The 20,894-nt window shown below is 45.0% G+C and overlaps 3 protein-coding genes across 13 annotated transcripts in view; 1 reads left to right on the forward strand and 2 right to left on the reverse strand.

The window, feature by feature from the left end:
• Nucleotides 1-7,944, reverse strand: part of utp18 (UTP18 small subunit processome component) — a 32,359-nt gene extending 24,415 nt beyond the window's left edge. For all 3 annotated transcript variants that reach the window (XM_048554874.2, XM_048554873.2, XM_048554872.2), the window contains exons 1-4: nucleotides 7,659-7,944; nucleotides 5,758-5,897; nucleotides 2,402-2,497; nucleotides 732-817 (exon numbers count right to left, since the gene is read on the reverse strand). In XM_048554874.2, the coding sequence (XP_048410831.2) occupies nucleotides 732-817; nucleotides 2,402-2,497; nucleotides 5,758-5,897; nucleotides 7,659-7,817 (481 nt within the window). In that variant the 5' untranslated portion in view covers nucleotides 7,818-7,944. The remainder of the gene's footprint in view (nucleotides 1-731; nucleotides 818-2,401; nucleotides 2,498-5,757; nucleotides 5,898-7,658) is intronic.
• A 222-nt stretch (nucleotides 7,945-8,166) lies between these two features.
• Nucleotides 8,167-12,331, forward strand: LOC125463533 (nucleoside diphosphate kinase). 2 transcript variants are annotated; one of them, XM_048554876.2, is made up of 5 exons: nucleotides 8,167-8,226; nucleotides 9,441-9,573; nucleotides 10,173-10,274; nucleotides 10,728-10,840; nucleotides 12,051-12,331. In XM_048554876.2, exons 2-5 carry the CDS (start codon nucleotides 9,445-9,447, stop codon nucleotides 12,166-12,168), a joined length of 462 nt encoding a protein of 153 aa, XP_048410833.1. In that variant the 5' UTR covers nucleotides 8,167-8,226; nucleotides 9,441-9,444; the 3' UTR covers nucleotides 12,169-12,331. The 2 variants fall into 2 exon arrangements, with proteins under 2 accessions (XP_048410833.1, XP_048410834.1); XM_048554877.1 differs by having other exon boundaries at nucleotides 8,175-8,255.
• A 6,438-nt stretch (nucleotides 12,332-18,769) lies between these two features.
• mbtd1 (mbt domain containing 1) overlaps nucleotides 18,770-20,894 on the reverse strand; it is an 87,846-nt gene continuing 85,721 nt past the window's right edge. For all 8 annotated transcript variants that reach the window (XM_048554958.2, XM_048554956.2, XM_059653605.1 and 5 more), the window contains one exon: nucleotides 18,770-20,501. In XM_048554958.2, coding sequence (XP_048410915.1) covers nucleotides 20,431-20,501 — 71 coding nt within the window. In that variant the 3' untranslated portion in view covers nucleotides 18,770-20,430. The remainder of the gene's footprint in view (nucleotides 20,502-20,894) is intronic.

Here is a 20,894-nt window from a genome sequence, read left to right on the forward strand (position 1 = left end):
TGTCAGCCTTTGGCCCATATCCCGCCAAACACTTCCTATTTATATATCCATCCAATGCCTTTTAAGTGCTGTAATTGTACCAGCCTCCACACTTCCTCTGGCAGCTCATTCCATGTACACACCACCCTCTGTGTGAAAAAGTTGCCCCTCAAGTCTCTTTTACATCTTTTCCCTCTCACCTTAAACCTATGTCCTCTGGTGTTGGAATCACCTACCCTGGGAAGAGGAGCTTGGCTATTCACCCTATCCATACCCCTCATGATTTTATAAAATTCTGTAAGTTCACCCCTCAGCCTCTTATGTTCCAGGGAGAAAAGCCCCAGCTTATTCAGCCTCTTCCTACAGGTCAAGCCCACCAGTTTGGTGAACATCTTTGTAAATCTTTTCTCGACCCCCTCAAGTTTAACAACATTCTTCCTATAGAAGGACAACCGGAATTGTAATGCAGTACTGCAAAGCCGGCTTCATTAATGTCCTGTACAGCCACACATGGCATCCCAACTTCCGTACTCAATGCTCTAACCAATGAAGGCAAGCTTGCCAAAATGCCTTCTTCACTACCCTGTCTACCTGCCACTTCACTTTCAAGGAACTGTGCACCTCCAACCCTTGGCTCACAACGCTTCCCAGGGACCATTAACTGTACAAGTCCTATACAAGCTGCTATACAATCATTGAGAAACTGTCTGATGGATTTGCAATCAATATCTGTCCAGATTCTAATGGCTTACCATCCTCCAAATCTTTCTTGTCCTTTTTTCTCTTTTTCACCTTGTTCTCTGCCCAGGATGGTGTTCCACCCATTGCAGCCTGAAACCTGAAGGTGAATGTAAATTGGAATTAAACCATTTTAAGACATACAGACATCACCCACTTTGACAATGTTCTCACACACTTGCAGAAACAACTGCCCATGAACACAGCGAGATCAGATACAACAGCAAACGAACACATGATGGTACACTGTGCCTCTCACATCACCAACTCTGTCAAAGTGGCAAATCATATCCACAACTTACCATTACACGCTTCACATTTTGAGTTCTATCATTAATTAGGAATGATTTCTCTCATTGTGTTGAGTTTCCAAACACGTTCCACATGATTTCATACGAGAGGTCAACGGAAATCTCTCTAGTTATGCTGAATCATTCCAACACACCCTGCAGCTAGGAGGAGGCCTCTGGCTGAGGTAATATTTGGGGAGGGTCCAAAGAAACTGGGATCATTCTCCACAAACCCAACACTGCCAACTCCACTCTATCCTTTTCTTCCCCCAGCTTGGAGACTGCTCCCTATAACAGAGTTGCATTAAGAAGCCCCAGCATGTGAGACCAAGCATTATTCCAGCCTCCAATCTCATGCACTGCAGGTCAAAAGGTCATGGGTGCAAGACCCATGCTAGGTTGACATTCCCAATGTAGGAGTCCCTCTTGTAGCTCAAAATCAGGGGCGATGAGTTTTAAACCAAGTACTCGCCAATCTCCTGAGTTGAAGGTAAGCTATTTATTCGTTGACACTATTCCCGGCATCCTAAGTAAAATACTTATGCTTTGACTGATCCAATAAATACAAATTATCTGATCATTGTCATACTATCATTTGTGGGAGCTTGCTGCATATAGATTAAAAATGGTTTGTGATCAGAACAGTGATCACACTGCATGAAGTGCTTCAACTTCTCTAAGAACTTTGGGGCATTCTGAGGTTGTAAAGGCAATGAGGTTGTATAAGTGCAATTATTTGTGTTAAAATGAATTTGAGACAAAAGTTTTAATGCATGGTTTCTGACCTCAGTCCCTTAGCAGTTTAACAAATCTCTGAAGAGGTCAGTGCCAAGTCTGTTCCAACTTCTCTTGGTGCTCATACATGTACACACTCTGCAGCAACAGTCACTTGGGTGATCAAGAGCAGCAAATGCTGTGTTCCTTCGCTACCTCAGGTGAGTAAAATGACTTAAACACAGATCAGGAAATCAAGCCAACACTCTATAGATATATTATTAAATGTCACCCAGCTGAACTTCCACAAGAGAATCCATCCCCTGGTACAATGTGACAGCCTTTTAAATTGACTCAACTGAAACAGTATGAAAGATCATGAAGCAAAGGAGGCGGTCACTTAGACAAGCAGCTTGTGTTGAATTATCGAAAGATTCCAATTAGTCTCACTCCCTTCCCAAACACCCTCCGCCTGTGTCCAATGACCCCCTGCCTCTTGACAGTTTATAAACTCCCCCCTCTCAACTGGATAGGATTTATAGAACAGCTACCATTTTTCAGGGTCACTGCCACAAGTTCACTGCTCACAGATTAAAGCAAAATGCCTGGGAGTAGGAGACAATAACTCATCGAAAGTAAGAGAGATTTGAAGAGAGTGTAACTGGTCTGTTAGTACATACTGTTCCCTTAGTCTCTGCTGCAGCTGCCCCATTCTAAGAGTCCTCTCCGCGGTGCTTTTCACTAAGTCTTTCCGGAATCGATGAGTCATATCCACACTGCAAAAAGAAAGAAAACACAAGTCCATTCACAATAAACTTGGATTCCATTTATTACGTAAAACCAGTGAATTGTGGGAGCAGATATATCATCAGACAGTAAGAGCTTGAGTTCTGCTTCACTCTGCAGCAACACATTCACTTAGAGATCCACTTTCAGATCTTGGATCATGTGCTTTTTTTAACCTTACTACATCTTTACTCATTTTTCCAATCCATGGATCCTATTTCCTGCCCCTCATCTAGTGTTTTGAGTCAATGTTTGTATTTGGTGAGAATAGCAACTGCCGATGCTGGAGAATCCAAGATAACCAGGTGTAGAGCTGGATGAACACAGCAGGCCAAGCAGCATCAGAGGAGCAGGAAAGCTGACGTTTCAGGTCTGGACCCTTCTTCAGAAATGGGGGAGGGGAAGGGGATTTTGAAATAAATAGAGTGGGGGGAGGCCATAGAAGATGGACAATGGAGCAAATAGGTGGAGAGGAGACAGCCAGGTCAAAGAGGCGGGGATGAAGCCAGTAAAGCTGAGTGTAGGTGGGGAGTCAGGGAGGGAATAGGTCAGTCCAGGGAGGACGGACAGGTCAAGGAGGCAGGATGAGGCTGGTAGGTGGGTGGGGGAGGGGCTTGAGGTGGGAGGAAGGGGATAGCTGGGAGGAAGGACAGATTAGGGAGGCAGAGATGAGCAGGGCTGGTTTTGGGTTATGGTCGGGGAGGGGAGGGGAGATGAGATTTTGAATCTTGTGAAGTCCACATTGACACCATTGGGCTGCAGGGTTTCCAAGTGGAATATGAGGTGCTGTTCCTGCAGCCTTTGGGTTTAGTGGTGGTTTTCCCTGTGCTCCCTACAATCACAGCCAGCCCTCCTTTCACTGGCCCATTCTGGTATACACGTCACTGTTCCAATTTTCAGTTGACATACTCTGGGAAAAATGGCCTTGTCCTGCATCTCTATATCACTTTGCCCCATATTCAGTCAGCCCTTCACCTGCCATAATCTGGTCCTCACAACTGTCCTCAAATATCTCTGTGAAGTGCATGGCGCCTGATCACTTTTTACGATTTGTTCATGAACGTGTGCAATTAGTACCAATTAACCTCGAGGAACACACCCGTTTGGTTGCCATACTGTAAAATTGTTGTTTCTCCATCACTTACTACTACCATCCATCATCTACTACAAATTTTTCCAGACCCTTCTATCTTCCTTAACTTCTCTTCTGTAACATGCAATGTCCCCCAGACTAAAATTTATTTCCAATGGCCTTATACAAATCTGTAAGACTCGCCAAATTGTCTGAAGACTGAGCCTTAATGCACATTCATGTCAGTGAACACAAAGACCACTAGAAAGCTAACTGTAGTGCCTTCACAAGCTGGGTACAATCACTCATTACTGAAGTATTCTTAAAATTCTTCCCAAAAATAGTGAATATGGACTGTAGCCCGCAATCATTTGCAGTGAGTTTTTCAATAGTTTGTCCATGCAAAGACTATAATTTACAACGTGGTTTATATAAGATTTTGTGAAGCAGAGGAAGGATTCTGGGTAATCCAAGATGGCATTGTGGCTGTAAGAGCTGCCCCTTTGAGGTATTTTCCGTGTTGGAGCCGATTGCCTCGAATTCTAGGAGCAGTAATTAATGTTTCATAAGCTGTTGGCATTATTTTGGAACTTTTGGAAAAAGAAAAGAGATTGAAACAACAGCACTTGAGAAAGGAGGAAGACAGACAAGGCAGGGACCACGTGGGAGATGAAACAAATGGAGAAGTGAACCTGCACAGCTGTCTGACCAGGCAATGAACTTGCACTGCTGACTGCCTCTGCTGTTTATTTCAAGTATCTCTGCACATTAGAGCTCATTCAGAAGATGGCATGTGTATGGTAGGAGCTGCCAGAGGAAGTGGTGGAGGCTGGTACAGTTACAACATTTAAAAGGCATCTGGATGGGCATATGAATAGAAAGGATTTACAGGAATATGGGCCAAATGCTGGCAAATGGAACTACGTTAGTTTAGAATATCTGGTCAGCATGGACATGTTGGACCCAAAGGTCTATTTCCATGCTGTACAGCTCTATGGCTCTATTACTACATGATTTTTTTCAGACACTCCATTACTAAAAAGACTTTCTTGAGTCGTGTACAGCGTATAAACAGGCCCTTCAGCCCACCATATCTATGCTGACCAACAAACATCAAACTACACTAATTCCATTTACCTGCACTTGGTCCACAACTTACCTGATATTTTAAGTGCTCATCCAGATGCTTTTCAAATGTTGCAAGAGTATCTGCCTCCAGCATGTTGTACACTTCTACCACCCTCTGGGTGAAAAAAATTACTCTCATATTCACTTTAAACCACTTGATCCTCACCTTAAACCTATGTCCTCACATGTTCTATTGTCATGTTCACTACCACCTGTTCTTTTTTCACATACATCCCTAAATTCATCATTGACAAATTCTCCTCAAACTCCTAATGTCTGTCAGGGGCTCAGCCGATGTGCCCCTAGTCCAGACCCCTTTTCCATTTCTCTATTCTCTTGTCCAATAATACTCTTTTTCTGTAACTATATACTATTGTGCACTGACTAAATCTAGTTGGCATGCCTAAAGGTGCAATATGAAACTGTTTTCTCCTGTATCTCATACCTTCAAGTCTACTGCTACGACTTGTTTAAAGTCTCTTACTAATAGGAGACCAGCTATAAGACATGATGGTGTCCATCTGCATTTATTACATAGACATACTTATTGCTGATTGCTTCTCTAAGTTATAGATTCTCCACTTTCCTATGCCTTCTAGTGAAATTTTGAACTTGTGAAAAGATAGATGGGAAACTGCCAATACAATTTTAAGATAATTAGCCTTTTTTTGCCCTTTAAATTCTTGTCTCCTGATGCCTGTAACATCTGTTTAATATTTTGACTAGAGAAGAAGTTAGTTCCCAATAAAGAACTACAATAATGTCTGGACTGTGTGAATTGTGCAAATTATCCAACAGAGCACAACTAAATGAGTCTGTGACTAAAACATTCATGCACAGGTCAGCAGTGAATTGACTGAATGTTGGAACAGGCTTGAATGATTGAATGGCCGCCTCCTGTTCCAATGTAACTACGTAACCATTATCAAAAACATCAAGAAGGTGCTAACCTTAAAATACGTCTGTGGGGTGCTGGAGAAGAGAAATTAAGAATGCAGATATTTCAGCTAAGTCAGCTCCCCCTAACCCAACAAAACAAATCTCACTCACAGTTCTTCTGCTTCATCCTCTTCATCCACCCACGCAGCTTTCTTGGATACAGGAAGATTGGATTTGGCTTCATTTTCCACCTCAGAGTCACTGGAATCATCGTCCAGCAAGGATTTACCTAAATTTGTTTGCTGTCCAAGCTGTGCAAACAAAGTAGACAAGCTATATAAAGACGCAGTGGTGAATGGTAACAGTATGAACCAAGATTCAGCATGTCACAATCTGCACTCTCAAGGCTGTATCATGTAATGCTTAACAGTTTATCTATGATGCTTATTAGAATTTTTCAACTTTAGCTCATCCAAAACTCAGAGAGTTGTGAGCGCATGGAATAGTTTACCAGTGGTAGTCGTGGAAACGGAGTCATCAGTGACATTTAAGCGACTGCTGGACATGCACATGGACAGCAGTGAATTGAGGGGAATGTAGGTTAGGTTATTTTATTTTTGGATTAGGATTATTCCACGGCACAACATCATGGGCCGAAGGGCCTGTACTGTGCTGTACTTTTCTATGTTCAGCTGCCCACTTCTTGACTCTCACCAAGTCCTATTTCCAACACCCATTCTCACCACCCTATACTGGCTTCCAGTCTAGCAATGCCCCAATTTTCATATCCTCCTGTCGTCTAGCTCCACTCCCTATCTTTAAAATCTCCTGCCTTCTGTGAGATATCTGCAGCTGTTCTAATACTACTATGCATTAAGGTAACTAATGTGACATACCTCCAATTTCCTAGGCCCTAGACTTTGGAATTTCCTCCCAAAACCTCTTTTTTTCTTTGCAATGTGCTTAACACATAGCTCTTGGATCAAGAGTATGATCACCTGCCTAGTGTCTCCTTATTTTGGCCTGCCACTAAAACATGCTGTGAAGTATATTCGGGTGTTTGACTATATTATAGGTGCCATCTAAATGCAATTCATGTTAATATACAGTAACATAATTAGTGATGGTGCCACACTGGAAACTTCAGGCACAGGCCTTTACCCTGACCTTTTTGCTTTATAACTAAGATATAGAGAGTAAGATACACCGAGGGAGACAGAAAGAATACCTGAGAGACTAGAGAGGGAATTGTAATGAATGGCACAGAACCCACCACCACTTTAAAAAAAAGCAGAAGAGCACAAAGCCCTGTCAGACCAACACAAGCCAACATCGTCTCAAACAGAGAGACATCCTTAAGCAGTGCTACCCACAGAGAAAGAATGTGACAATGAGGAACAGGCATTGTCATTCAGCCCCTCTAACCTGCTCTCCTATTCAATAATGATTGCGGCATCAACTCCAAACTGCTGCCTGATAACTCATGACTCCTTCACATTGGGAAGGCCTATCTACGTCTATTCTGACTTAAACACTTGTTCAACTTCAGCTGAAGTAGAGTGTAGAGACAAGGGCGAAGCATTCATGGGGAAGCTGTGAAAGCACTGGAGACGGCACAGCAGCAACTTCCAGGAATGAGGAACATCAGCGAGGGTTGGACACTGTTCTCCCTGGTGAGAAGAATGCTGAGAGATTTGATCAAAGTTTTAAAAATGATACGGACACAGCAGACACGGAGAAGTTGTAGCCGCTCATAAAAAGGACAAGAACGACAAGTGTAGACATGAAGTGATTTGCAGAACAAGCAGGTGATGTGCTTCAGTAAGATCACCTTTCATTCTGTGAGCTCCAATAAATAGACTGACTTTGAGAGCACAGGGTGGTGGACTGGCCGGGCTAAACAGACCTCACTGTGCACGGTTACAGGGAGGGTCGGTGTAGGCTCGATGGGCTGAATGGCCCGTTTCCCCACTGAAGGGATTTTCTGATACTACAGCCGCCCCTGTCCCTCTGCCCTTCCGCCGCTCCTCTGCCCGCACACCGCCCCCGTCCCCTGCGGCCTGCCCCCGAACCTGCAGCCGCTCCACCAGCGCCTCCTCGCCCCCGAACAGCAGCTCCTCCAGCCGCCGCTCCACCGCCTCCTCCTCCTTCTCGCTAGCCGCCGCCGCTGCCGCCGCCTCCTCGTCGAGAGCCGCCGCCGCCGCTCTGCGCTTCTTGATCCGGGCCTCCATCCCGCACCAGCCGCCGGTTACACTCTCTGCCTGTTACCGGAGCAGGAGCGTGAGGAAACACCGCGGGCTGGGACCGAGGGCAGGCCCTTAGCAATCGCGTGGAAACCGACGGCCAGCCCTTCCGGGTGAGAGGGCACAGGGCCGGTCTACAGTTGAGCGGAGGGGGGTTTTGCACGGATTGGTAATTAAGACTTACTGAGGCACTTTGACAGGTACCACCAGTCACAGTATCATTCGAATTAAACACGAGTTTATTCTTTCTGTCTGTCTGGGTTAATGTTATTGCCGTATCCTTGCAACTCCCCTCCAAAACCTAGGCCGGTAATGGCACAGGCCAGTTTCCGGTTTGCTACTTTATAAAAGGGCGGCGCGGGGAGGGCGGCGCCCTTTCGGCGACTGGAGCCTGAGGGTGAGGTGTTGCGGCAGCGCGACCCCGAGGTGACCGGCTCCTGAGGAAGAGAGGGCGGGCAGGAGCAGGAGGGCCCGGGCGGCTCCCGTCCATCTCCGCCGCAGTTTGTGTTTCGCGGGCCCGGCTGTGGCCGGGGCTCGGTGTTACTGGGCGGATCTCACGGGCGCTGATGTTCCCTGAGGCCGCGGCCCATTGAGGGGGAGGTGGGGCGGTAGTGTGCCGAGGCTGGGTCCCATGCGGGTGGTGGCCAGGCTCTGGCCAGCCCTCAACTTTCAGAGGGGCTGCTGGACTGGAGCTATGGTGGGCCCCGGGTGTTAAAAGGCTGGGAAATGACATTCCCTTCCCCCCCCCACCCCTGGGTGTTAAAAGGCTGGGAAATGACATTCCCTTCCCCCCCCACCCCTGGGTGTTAAAAGGCTGGGAAATGACACCCTCCCCACCCCCGGGTGTTAAAAGGCTGGGAAATGACATTCCCTTCCCCCCCACCCCTGGGTGTTAAAAGGCTGGGAAATGACATTCCCTTCCCCCCCCACCCCTGGGTGTTAAAAGGCTGGGAAATGACATTCCCTTCCCCCCCCACCCCTGGGTGTTAAAAGGCTGGGAAATGACATTCCCTTCCCCCCCCACCCCTGGGTGTTAAAAGGCTGGGAAATGACACCCTCCCCACCCCCGGGTGTTAAAAGGCTGGGAAATGACATTCCCTTCCCCCCCACCCCTGGGTGTTAAAAGGCTGGGAAATGACACCCTCCCCACCCCCGGGTGTTAAAAGGCTGGGAAATGACATTCTCTCTCTTCCCCCTGGGTGTTATAAGGCTGGACAACGACATTCTCCCCCATCCCTTGAACCTTGGGGGTCCTCTCTAATGTGACTCCAACCTCCCTGAAAATCCCTGTATTCCAGCTCTTTGACCTCTAACTGGTCTCTGAATTCTGCCAGATCTTTATCGCGAGGGAGGTGCTGTCATCCCTCTGGGTGTCTGATTCTGATTCTGCTCCTTCGGTGGATAATGTTATTCAGTAATTTTCTGTTCTGAGGATGGGTCGCTCGACCCGAAACGTTAACTCTGATTTCTCTCCACATGTTTGAATTTTTCCAACAGGTTCTAATTTTGTCTGTTACTTACTAAATTCAGTTAGAGTATACCTGAGCGCATCATGTATAATTGAGGGTCAGAGACCCCCTTCTACTAATGTCATTCTGTGTGGCACCTTAGAAACATGTCTGGCAACAAGGAACGAACCTTCATTGCTGTGAAGCCAGATGGAGTTCAGAGGTGCATTGTGGGTGAAGTCATCAAACGCTTTGAACAGAAAGGGTTTAAACTGGTTGCCATGAAGTTTCTTCAGGTATGAAGGTCAGGAGCTTAATGTAAACCACATTTGTAATTAATATTTAGATGATCTTAGTTTTTAATGTTTCATTTGAGGGAATGAAAGTTTGACCTAATTGTATTCTTTTTGGCCATCAAGGCCCTGACAGTTATTGGCTACTGTCTTGGTTTCTGACTGATTCAGACTCAGTTTCATGTTACTTTGTAAAATATTGATGGAATATTAACACATCTATTCTTTCATGGGAGGTGGGTGCCATGCTATTATTGGTTGTTTGTCTGCAATGAAACTGATTTTATAGCGTATTGCTGAGAGTCTGAAGCCACCTGCATGCTAGAGTGGATAAGGATCACTGTTTCGTTACCTAAGGACATTAATGAACACACAGTTGACAATTGGATTGGTAACTTGTCCCACAGTTTGAGCCTGTGTTTCCTGGGCCTCTGGACTACTATAAATCAATCTCTGTTAATCTAGCATTACCATTTCAGTCTGGTTAATTATCAGTTGATGAATGTCCCATCAAACACTCTCTGGACAGGCATGTCTCTACATTGACTTAATTATGACTTCTATTTCACAATATGACTGGAATTTGCTCTGTCTCCCTGCAGGCTCCTAAGGATCTACTTGAAAAGCATTACTGCGAGCTTTCAGACAAACCTTTCTACCCCAAGTTGATCAAGTACATGAGTTCTGGACCTGTCGTTGCCATGGTGAGTGAGCAGAAGAGATCTGTGTCCGGTTAAAAAGTTTTTGATTTCTGCCGAGGAGGACCTGGATACTGTGCCTTTCATAGACTTGGGCTGAGTCAACATCTCCTCCCAGGCAAGGTTTGAGCAATGCTGACTCTGTAGAAAGTGATGTGTGTGGAGTCTGAGGCTGATAGAACGGTGAATAGAAATCTGAACAGTCTTGAGGTGGAGGTAGAGTTGGCAATGTGTTTGAGGGAAGTGAGCTAAATGAGGTTTTTGATGTTTATTTGTGGGTTTTGAGAGGAACTGTGGATGATCCTGGAATATGTGACTTCCAGTTAGTGATGGTAAATGGTCGGGTGGGGGTGGTGTACAGATTGGATCGGATGCAGGGTTGGTACAGGATCATTGGGCTGAATGGCCTCTTTTTACATTGTGTGGCTTTTGTGATGCTTGTTAGTATTCTCCGTACAGGTGTGGGAGGGCCTAAACGTGGTGAAGACTGGTAGAGTGATGCTGGGTGAGACCAATCCAGCAGATTCCAAGCCTGGCACCATTCGTGGTGATTTCTGTATTCAAGTTGGCAGGTGAGTACACTTGGGAGTCGGGGAAAGTTGGCACTGTTGTGCTTGCAGTCTGTTCTGGACTGTTAAAGGAAGATGCTGTAGTTTATAGAACATTACAGTGCAGTACAGGCCCTTCGGCCCTCTGTTGTGCTGACCTGTGAAACCACTCTGAAGCCCATCTAGCGGATGCTATTCCATTATCATCCACAAGTTTATCCAGTGACCCTTTAAATGCCCTTAACGTTGACAAGTCTATTACTGTTGCAGCCAGGGCATTCCGTGCCCTTACTACTGAGTAGAGTTCTGGTGGCTGGAACAGATGCCAGAGCAGGAAACACCCCCTCGGTGTCCTCGGCATAATATAAGGAGATATTGTTGAACTGATGAATATTGGACTGTATCTGGGGTAGTGTGTGGAACTGTGGGTACCACATCGGAAGTTTGTGAATGTATTCTAATGACTGCACATGTGATTTACTGGAATAGTTCCAGGAATGAGAAGTGTCGGTCATAGAGGTAGTGAAGTAGTTGGGCCTGTTTCTCTTGGAGAAGCTCTAAATCGTGAGTGGGCTGTATAGATGAAGAGACACCGTTCCCAGTTGTAAAACATACAAGATTTGATTGGCAAAAGAAGCCAAGGTGATGAGCTTTTTACTAAATAAGTAGCTAGGGTTTGCAATTTACTTCCTGGAAGTTTGGGGAGGCTGGTTTAATTGAGGCATTCAAGGGGTATTGGACAATTTGGGTTTAAAAAAAAGTACAAAGGAATGGGGGGCGGTGGGGGAGAGAAACAGATAAAGCAGGAGACTGATACCAGGTAATGATGCTGATTTAAGCAGCTAGTGCTGCTGAATGTACCAAATGGGCTTCTGTGCATTAAAACTTCACTGAGGTTGTCAGGCTAACTTCTTCCTTGTCTCACTTGAAATTCTGGAATCTTGTACAAAAACAGCCTGGGGTTTAACAGTAAAACCAGAGTTAAATTTCTAACACTGCTCCATGTGGAAAAGTAAGCGGCATGTTGGTGCAGTTAGGAGTCAAGTTTGAAACAAGTGAAGATTCTCCTTCCCACTGATTAGTGTTGTAAACTATGACAGAAATGAGTGAAAATTCAATCCAACCTAGTTTCTAAATGTTTTTGTTGGAAGCAGGATAACTTTCCTGACATTCAAGTTGCAATGATCATGTGTGAGGATGGCTGTTGTAGTAACTGAACTCTCTCTTTCTGCAGGAACATCATTCACGGCAGTGACTCTGTAGAAAGTGCAAAGAAGGAGATTAGCCTTTGGTTCAAACCTGAGGAGCTGGTTGAGTACCAGAACTGTGCCCAAGACTGGATCTATGAGTGAACCATTCCAAAATTGCATGGACGCATCCTAATTAAATCATTCCAAATTGTCTTCGGAAGTTAATTTTTTAAAAACTGATTTCATATCATGTCTTGGTCCTGAATGTAAAAGCAAGTAACTATAATAAACTAACTGTTTAAAAAAAAAACTTTCTTGAATTTGAGAGAGCTGGAGTTTGAATCTATTTGTTACTCAGTTGTTCCTTTACACTTTTAACCTGGTCTGGTTGTTCAGGTGGATGCATGAGTGTCTTCAATGAGGAATTTCTTGAATCTGAGCTGGTACTGTATGTAAGGTAGGTGCTTTCTACCCAGTATTTTCTATGGAGTGCCTTTAACAGGCTGTGGGTGAGGAAAAGAGCTGGCCTGAGTTGATTGGAAGGGGAGCCTCGCAGGGAAGACAGTGGGGCAGCAACGGCAGGAGTTTCTGGGGGTAATTCAGGAGACACAGCAGAAATACATCCCAAGGAAGAAGAAACAAACTAGGAGGAGGATGAGAGAACTGTGGTTGACAAGCGAAGAAGAAAAACTAACAGTCCCCATCCCAGCCTGATTGTTAGCAATGCCTTCCTCTGTCTCTCTGTGTTCTATCCTATCGTTTACTCCCCCACCCGCCTGCCTATTTTCTGCATATAAACTGACGTTTTCCCAGCCACCATCAGTTCTGAGGAAGGGTCACTGGACCTGAAACGTTAACTGTTTTCTCCTCCACAAATGCTGCCAGACCAGCTGAGCTTTTCCAGCAGCTTTGTTTTTGTTCCTGATTTACAGCATCTGCTGTTCTTTTGGTTTTTACTAAGGAGAAAGTACTGGGGAAGCTCACCTCACCTCTGGAATTCAGTTCTTTTGTCCATGTTTGAACCAAGGCTGTAATGAGGTCAGGAGCTGAGTGGCCCAGGTGGAACCCAAACTGGGTGTCACTGAGCAGGTGCTGCTCGATAGTGATGTTACTGACACCTTCCATCACTTTACAGATGATCGAGAGTCGACTGATGGGGGGGTAATTGGCCGGGTTGGATTTGTCGTGCTTTTTACATACAGGACATACTTGAGCAATTTTCCACATTGGTAGATATCAGTGTTGTAGCTGTACTGGAACAGCTTGGCTAGGGGAGTGGCAAGTTTTGGAGCACAAGTCCTCAGTACTATTGCTAGAATGTTGTCAGGGCCCATAGCCTTTGCAGTATTCAGTGTCTCCAACTGTTTCTTGATATCTCACGGAGTGAATCAAATTGACTGAAGACTGGTATCTGTAATGCTGGGGACCACTGGAGGAGGCCAAGATGGATCATCCACTTGGCACTTCTGGCTGAAGATTGTTGTGAATGCTTCAGCCTTATCTTTTGCATTGATGTGCTGGGCTCTTCCATCATTGAGGATAGGGATATTTGTGGAGCCTCCTCCTCCAGCGAGGTTTAATTGTCCCTCACCATTCACAGCTGGATGTGGCAGGACTGCAGAGCTTCGATCTGATCTGTTGGTTGTGGAATCGCTTAGCTCTATCACTTGCTGCTTGTACTGTTTAGCAAGTCGTCCTGCTTGGTGGCTTCACCGGGGTGACACCTCACCTTCAGGTGTGCCTGGTGCTGCTCCTCCTGCACTCTCCATTGATCCAGGGTTGATCCCCTGGCTTGATGGTAATGGTCAAGTGGGAGATATGCCAGGCCATGGGGTTACAGATTGTGCTGGAGTACAATTCTGCTGCTGTTGATGGCCCACAGCGCCTCATGGATGGCCAGTCTTGAGTTGCTAGATCTGTGTGAAGTCTGTCCCATTGAGCACGGTGATAGTGCCACACAATACAATGGAGGTTGTTCTCAATGTGAAGAGAGGACTTCCTCTCCCCAAGCACCATGCAATGGTCAGTCTTACCAATACTGTCATGGACAAATGCAACTGCAGCTGGTAGATTAGTAAGGATGAGATCAGGTATGTTTTTCCCTCACCACCTGCCGCAGACCCCAGTCTGGCAGCTACGTCCTTTAGGACCCGACCAGCTCGATCAGTAGTACTGCTGCCGAGCCAGACTTGATGGGGGATGTTGAAATCCCCCACCCAGAGTACAATTGTGTCCTTGCCATTCTCAGTGCTTCCTCTAGTGTTGCTCAATATGGAAGAGGAACAACTCATCAGCTGAGGGAGAACAGTACATAGTAATTCGCAGGAGGTTTCCTTGCCCATGTTTAACCTGAAGCCATGAGACTTCATGGGGTCCAGAGCCACTGTTGAGGACTCCCAGGGCATATGTAGTGATGGTGATGGGGGTGTCTGGGACATAGTCATACTCACAGAATCATACTTTACAATGTCAGCCTGTTACTTAACTAGTCTGTGAGACAGCTCTCCCAATGTTGGCAGTAATCCCCAAATGTTAGTGAGGAGGATCCCGCAGAGTTAACAGGGCTGTTTTTGCCAGACTTTTCCGGTGCCTCGGCTGATGCCAGGTGAGCCTTCCAGTTTCATTTCTGAGACTTTTGGCAGTTAGAAAGGCAAATGAATGCCAACATTGCATTTCAACAGGGCTAGAATACAAGAGCAAAGATGTACTGGTGAGGCTGTATGAGGCACCAGTCAGTACTTGCAATACTATGAGCAGTTTTGAGCCCCTAATCTAAGGAAGTGTGGGCTGGAGGCCAAGTCATTGAATGTATTTATAGACCAGTGAGCCTTACTTCAGTTGTTAGTAAAGTGTTGGAAAAGGTTATGAGAGATAGGATTTATACTCATCTAGAAAAGAATAAATTGATTAGGGATAGTCAGCATGGTTTTGTGAAGGGAAGGTCGTGCCTCACAAACCTTAGAGTTCTTTGAGAAGGTGACCAAACAGGTAGATGAGAGTAAACCAGTTGATGTGGTGTATATGGATTTCAGCAAGGCGTTCGATAAGGTTCCCCACAATAGGCTATTGTACAAAATGCAGAGGAATGGGATTGGGGGAGATCTAGCAGTTTGGATCGGAAATTGGCTTGCTGAAAGAAGACAGAGGGTGGTGGTTGATGGTTGATGGGAAATGTTCATCATGGAGACCAGTTACTAGTGGTGTACCACAAGGGTTGGTGTTGGGTCCACTGCTGTTTGTCATTTTTATAAATGACCTGGATGAGGGCGTAGAAGGATGGGTTAGTGAATTTGCAGACCACACCAAGGTCGGTGGAGTTGTGGATAGTGACGAAGGATGTTGTAGGTTGCAGAGAGACATAGATAAGCTGCAGAGCTGGGCTGAGAGGTGGCAAATGGAGTTTAAAGCAGACAAGTGTGAGGTGATGCACTTTGGTAGGAGTAACTGGAACGCAAGGTACAGGGCTAATGGTAAGATTCTTGGTAGTGTAGATGAGCAGAGAGATCTCTGTGTCCATGTACACAGATCCTTGAAAGCTGCCACCCAGGTTGACAGGGCTGTTAAGAAGGCATACAGTGTTCTAGCTTTTATTAATAGAGGGATCGAGTCCCGGAACCAAGAGGTTATGGTGAAGCTGTACAAAACTCTGGTGCGGCCGCACTTGGAGTATTGCGTACAGTTCTGGTCACCGCATTATAAGGAGGATGTGGAAGCTTTGGAAAGGGTGCAGAGGAGATTAACTATGGTGTTGCCTGGTTATGGAGGGGAGGTCTTACGAGGAAAGGCTGAGGGACTTGAAGCTGTTTACATTAGAGAGAAGGAGGTTGAGACGTGACTTAATTAAGACATAAGATAATCAGAGGTTTAGATAGGGTGGATAGGGAGAGCCTTTTTCCTTGGATGGTGATGGCAAGCACGAGGGGGCATTGCTTTAAATTGAGGGGTGAAAGATATAGGACAGATGTCAGAGGTAGTTTCTTTACTCAGAGAGTAGTAAGGGTATGGAACGTTTTGCCTGCAACGGTTGTAGATTTGCCAACTTTAAGTTCTTTTGAGTTGTCATTGGACAAACATATGGACGTACATGGAATAGTGTAGGTTAGATGGGCTTGAGATCGGTATGACAGGTCGGCACAACATCGAGGGCCGAAGGGCCTGTACTGTGCTGTAATGTTCTATGTATGACAGAAGTAGACAAGTGCTTAATTAGTAAAAGGGGATCAAGGGTACCAGGGAGAAGGCAGGAGAACAGGGTTGGGAAACATAATTGAATAGCAGAGCAGGCTCAAAGCACTGAATGGCCTAATTTTGCTCCTTTATTTTATGCTCTTATCGAACTCCTGGCAGAAAGCTGTGGGGGTAGGTACTTGTGGATATTTAAAGGGCAATATAGATCGATTCCTCACTAATCAAGGATCTAAGATTATGGGGAAAAATGTAGGAAAATGAACACGGGAATGTCAAACCGTCCATGATCCTACTGAATTACAGAGGAGGCTTGAGTGATCCTATTTCTTATGGTCTAAGGTCTACAAGTCTCTTCTGGCTTCCTGTCTGACAGACAGATCTTAAAGCTGTAGCCTTGACCAGAGCAAATAACAGGTTACAATCCATTTAAAAGGTTTTATTAAGTGTAAAAAAATGACCATTTAGTGAACAATTTTCATTTCTTTTTACACAAAGCTGTGACTAATGCATCTAATGTTTAGTGAAAAGTATTTCTGAAAATCAAAACAGTAAAGTTCTCTGTTTGGACGTACAGATGCTGAGAGATTGGCATCTTCTTGCCAATAACCTCTGTACGAATTAAAAGGAAAGATTACATTTGTACAATTATCAATTTAGATTATCAAAATACATAGAGAAAACAATGTATAAATCCCACCATTAGCTACAACATTGCTGTCCTGCTCAGTGTCAGGAAAAGAATTTGTCAGAACTATGTATTTTTTTCCCTTTTTGCAATTTTATCAAAATTCGTGCGACTGTCAAACAGGAAGAGAATAGAAGAATTTTCCTGAATCAAATCACAGTTTCTCAAAATCCCTCCATTAAGAAATGATGATCCATATTAAAGATTCATGTAGCACCATATTACAAAGATCAGGGAGGAGCTCACATTGTTTTTAAAAAAAAAGCCGCTGACTTATGTTAGTCTGCAGCGTGCATGGGGGTCACCAGGGGTTGTGTGCAAGCCTGGAAACATGTGCATTCTGAATCAACAAGCAATACTTCTAAAAAGGGAGAGAAGGCTGCAAATCAGGCTGGTCTTGGAGATTTGGGGGGGGGGGGGGGCGCACATTCAACAGGGATCTGCCATTCCATCCAGTTCTCACTCTCCCTGTGACTTATACCATACACAAACTATTCTCAAGTGTAAATTGGGACAATAAGATCAGGTTAGAAAGAGGGAGTAGATGTGATAATTGGCTGTGGATTCTCACTGTGACAACAATCTGCTCACGAGATGACAGATCGGCCATCAGTTCAGTTCAAGCCTATGAAGTGATGTTCAAAGGGGATTTAAATTGTACATTGTGCTCTGGAGGAGATAGTTCCACAGAACGTAGCCAATAATGTCCTGGACCGAACAACCGTACTGTGCGAACATCGGACCGGACAGCGGGAGCGGGAGCGTGCGTGTGTGCGTGTGTGCGTGTGGTACTTTAGTGTGCTGCCAGTACCTTGCAGAGAGCTAGATCAGGGCCTGAGCCACAGCACTGTCACAAGACACCCCTACACAAGGCCCACATACAGTTCCCAAAAGGAAGGAAAAAAAAAGCCTCTACCTGGAGCTCTGTATTCTCCCATTCCCCAGGGGAGGGGCTGGTGTGGACCAAAGTCAAAAATCACACGACACCAGGTTATAGTCCAACAGGTTTACTTGAAGAGACAAGTTTTCGGAGTCTCGCTCCTTCAGGTGTCAGTGAGAGAGGTGGTATCAGACACAGAATTTATAAGCAAAAGATCAAAGGGTCATAGAACTGATGCAAATATGTTGAACAAACCTAAGATGGCTTGTTAAATCTTTAATCAGTCAGAGAGAATTAATATGCAAATCCCAGAATTTCTTCCAAGTCACTGCCTGAGATAACAAAAGGTTTTATCAATTCCCTCAGTTTACTAAAGGTGACACCCCAGGTCAGACAATGCAGTTTAGGTGTGAGGCCTTGTTTAGAATCTGGCTGGTTTTAACTTGGAGTCAGACTGGTTTTATTTCCAAAAGGTGGAATTTATAAAATGCCACTTGACAGCCTACAAATTGTGAGCTTTTTGAACAAAATAGATTATCTGCAATTACAAATCTGCAAATGCAAATTAACACCATAGATGTGTGTGAGAGGACACAACACTTCAATCTAGTGGGGTCACCTGTAGTGTTCAAAAAACGCACCATTTCTAAACAGTCAATTTTATAAATTCCTACTTTGGAAATAAAACCTGTCTTTCTCCAAGGTGATGCACAGCCAGATTCTAAACAAGGTCTCACACCTAAACTGCATTGTCTGAATTGGGGTGTCCTCTCTCGTAAACTGAGGGAACTGATAAAACCTTTCGTTATCTCAGGCTGTGATTTGAAAGAAATTCTGGGATTTGCATATTAATTCTCTCTGACTGATTAAAGATTTAACAGCCATATTAGGTTTGTTCAACATATTTGCATCAGTTCTATGACCCTTTGATCTTTTGCTTATAAATTCTGTCTGATACCACCTCTCTCACTGACACCTGAAGGAAGAGTGAGGCTCCAAAAGCTTGTCTCTTCAAATAAACCTGTTGGACTATAACTTGGTGTCGTGTGATTTCTGACTCATTTCCCAGAGCACTGGATTCAAATGCAGTATTAAACTCTGTCTGCTCAGAGACAGAACATCAGTATCCCATTGAAATCTGCTGCTTTACAGAAAATCAAAGGAGTTTGAAGAAAAGCTGAGGGGTGCGGTAGGGGTTGGGGAGATGAGGGCTATGTACTTTTATCAATCCCTCATCTCTCCATCCATGAGAAGCTGACACCTCTACACTGGAGAGATCGGATGGTGAACCTGACTGTCCACAGAATTTAAGAGATTAGTGTTTCCTTGGTTAACAACAATAGAAACAAAATGAGGGCATCTCCTATTTGCTTTGTTGTTAAAGTGATTGGGGTCTTCCTTATCACGATGATGTCTTCACACTAAATGGAACCAAACCCGGTGCACATGGCAGCCTCTCAATGCAGTGAATGGCAGGGTGCAAGTGCCTACTTGGATAGCCTGCAAAGGGAGGGAAGGACAGGAGGTGACCGGCAAGCAATACCTCCCCCTCCCCACCACCGCCTCCCGTGTTCACCAGGTAACCTAATGCAGAGCAGGGGTGAGGGGTTACCACCATAGCTGAAAGCAGCAAGCTACTGGCCTGCATCCCTGATCATCCCAGGGCAGGATCAGAAACTCTAACGCACATTAGTCATGTCTCTTGCAGATGCTCCAAGTTTAAACACCGTCCACTAGATGATGCTTTCTGATAAGAGTTTGAAACATTGTAAATTGCAGCATAAGAGGCCACTTGGTCAGTGATCCACCCAGAATTCGCTGGCTTCAGATGCTCTTTTTCACAACACTTCTCCATTCACCTCAAATACTGCTATTAGCGTTAAATAAAAGGAAAGTCAAAACAGCATTAAAACCGGGCTGAGCACAAGAGAGCTGTTAGAGTACCCACACAGTCACTCGTGAGTCTGCAGAAGCAACATGTGGAACCATACCAATTAACAAGGTTATCACGTATAAAGACTTCAGTCCTGTGGGGTCCACACCATACTCAACAATAAAACACAACTGGCTCAGAGGATAAGAATTAGCTGCACCCTAGATATGCATGCACACACACGGGTAGAGTCAGCAAGACCAGGCATCAACTTCCTGAGAGGGGGTTTTTCTTCTGGTTTATAAGTTTATACAAAAAAAGTGTTCAACCTCAAATGAAGGAATGAGGTGGAACGATCTGGCATGTGGTGCCTGTGGAGGATGCAAAGTGTCAGAAGTTAACATAACTTCACCTGAATACGTAGTCACAGAACGCTCATGAGAGCATTTTATATTAAAAAAAATTAAACACCAAAAACAGACAGACATTCTCCCCTCCCATCCCACCAGTAAAATAACTTCAAGTACAATATACAAGAATGTCCAACAGGGGAAACAAAAAACTAGACTCTCATCACTCATCCTGAACCAGAAAAGAATTGTCCAAGTGTACAGTAAAAAATATCACTGCATGTTCTCACTATCACAGCCTGCAGGACTTGTGGTGAACTGCTCCCACGTTGGGACCCAACTGATTAGAAAGGGCAGATGCTTCAGTCAAGGGTCCGTGCTTGATACAAGCATGGAGGCCATGTCTGCAAAGTTGCGGGTTAGCTGCCACGTCACCTTGCTTTCCTGCTCAGGAGGCACCGTGAAGGGGCCAGAACTTGGAGACATCCATAAAATTCACCTTGTGCTCCAGTGTGATCACTGGGGAGAGAGGAAAAGATACAAAACATCAGCACCTCAGACAAAACAGAGTTAAAATATAAATAGTTTCAGGGGCAATTTTCCTCCTTACTGCTGCTCCCTGTGAGGAGAGCTAGAATTTACAACCGAGACTTCACTTCTCAGTCAAGATTCACTACCCAGCAAGTACAAGCTTGGCCGAACAAGGCAATTCGGCAGATTTCTCGTTCTGCAAGGCCTGGGAATATTGGAAGGAAATATAAGAAACTAATTCAGGGCGAGCGGCAGACGAGATACATGAGTGCATTAGCAAACATATATCAGTTTCACTCAAGGAGATCTAAAGAGGGAGGCAAAGTGCATTCAGTTTGTAGATTAGTGCCAACATTGGGAATTGAGGCTTCTTAGGAAGGT

Source organism: Stegostoma tigrinum, chromosome 22 (assembly GCF_030684315.1).
Source record: "Stegostoma tigrinum isolate sSteTig4 chromosome 22, sSteTig4.hap1, whole genome shotgun sequence".
In the NCBI taxonomy this organism is placed as follows: domain Eukaryota; kingdom Metazoa; phylum Chordata; class Chondrichthyes; order Orectolobiformes; family Stegostomatidae; genus Stegostoma; species Stegostoma tigrinum.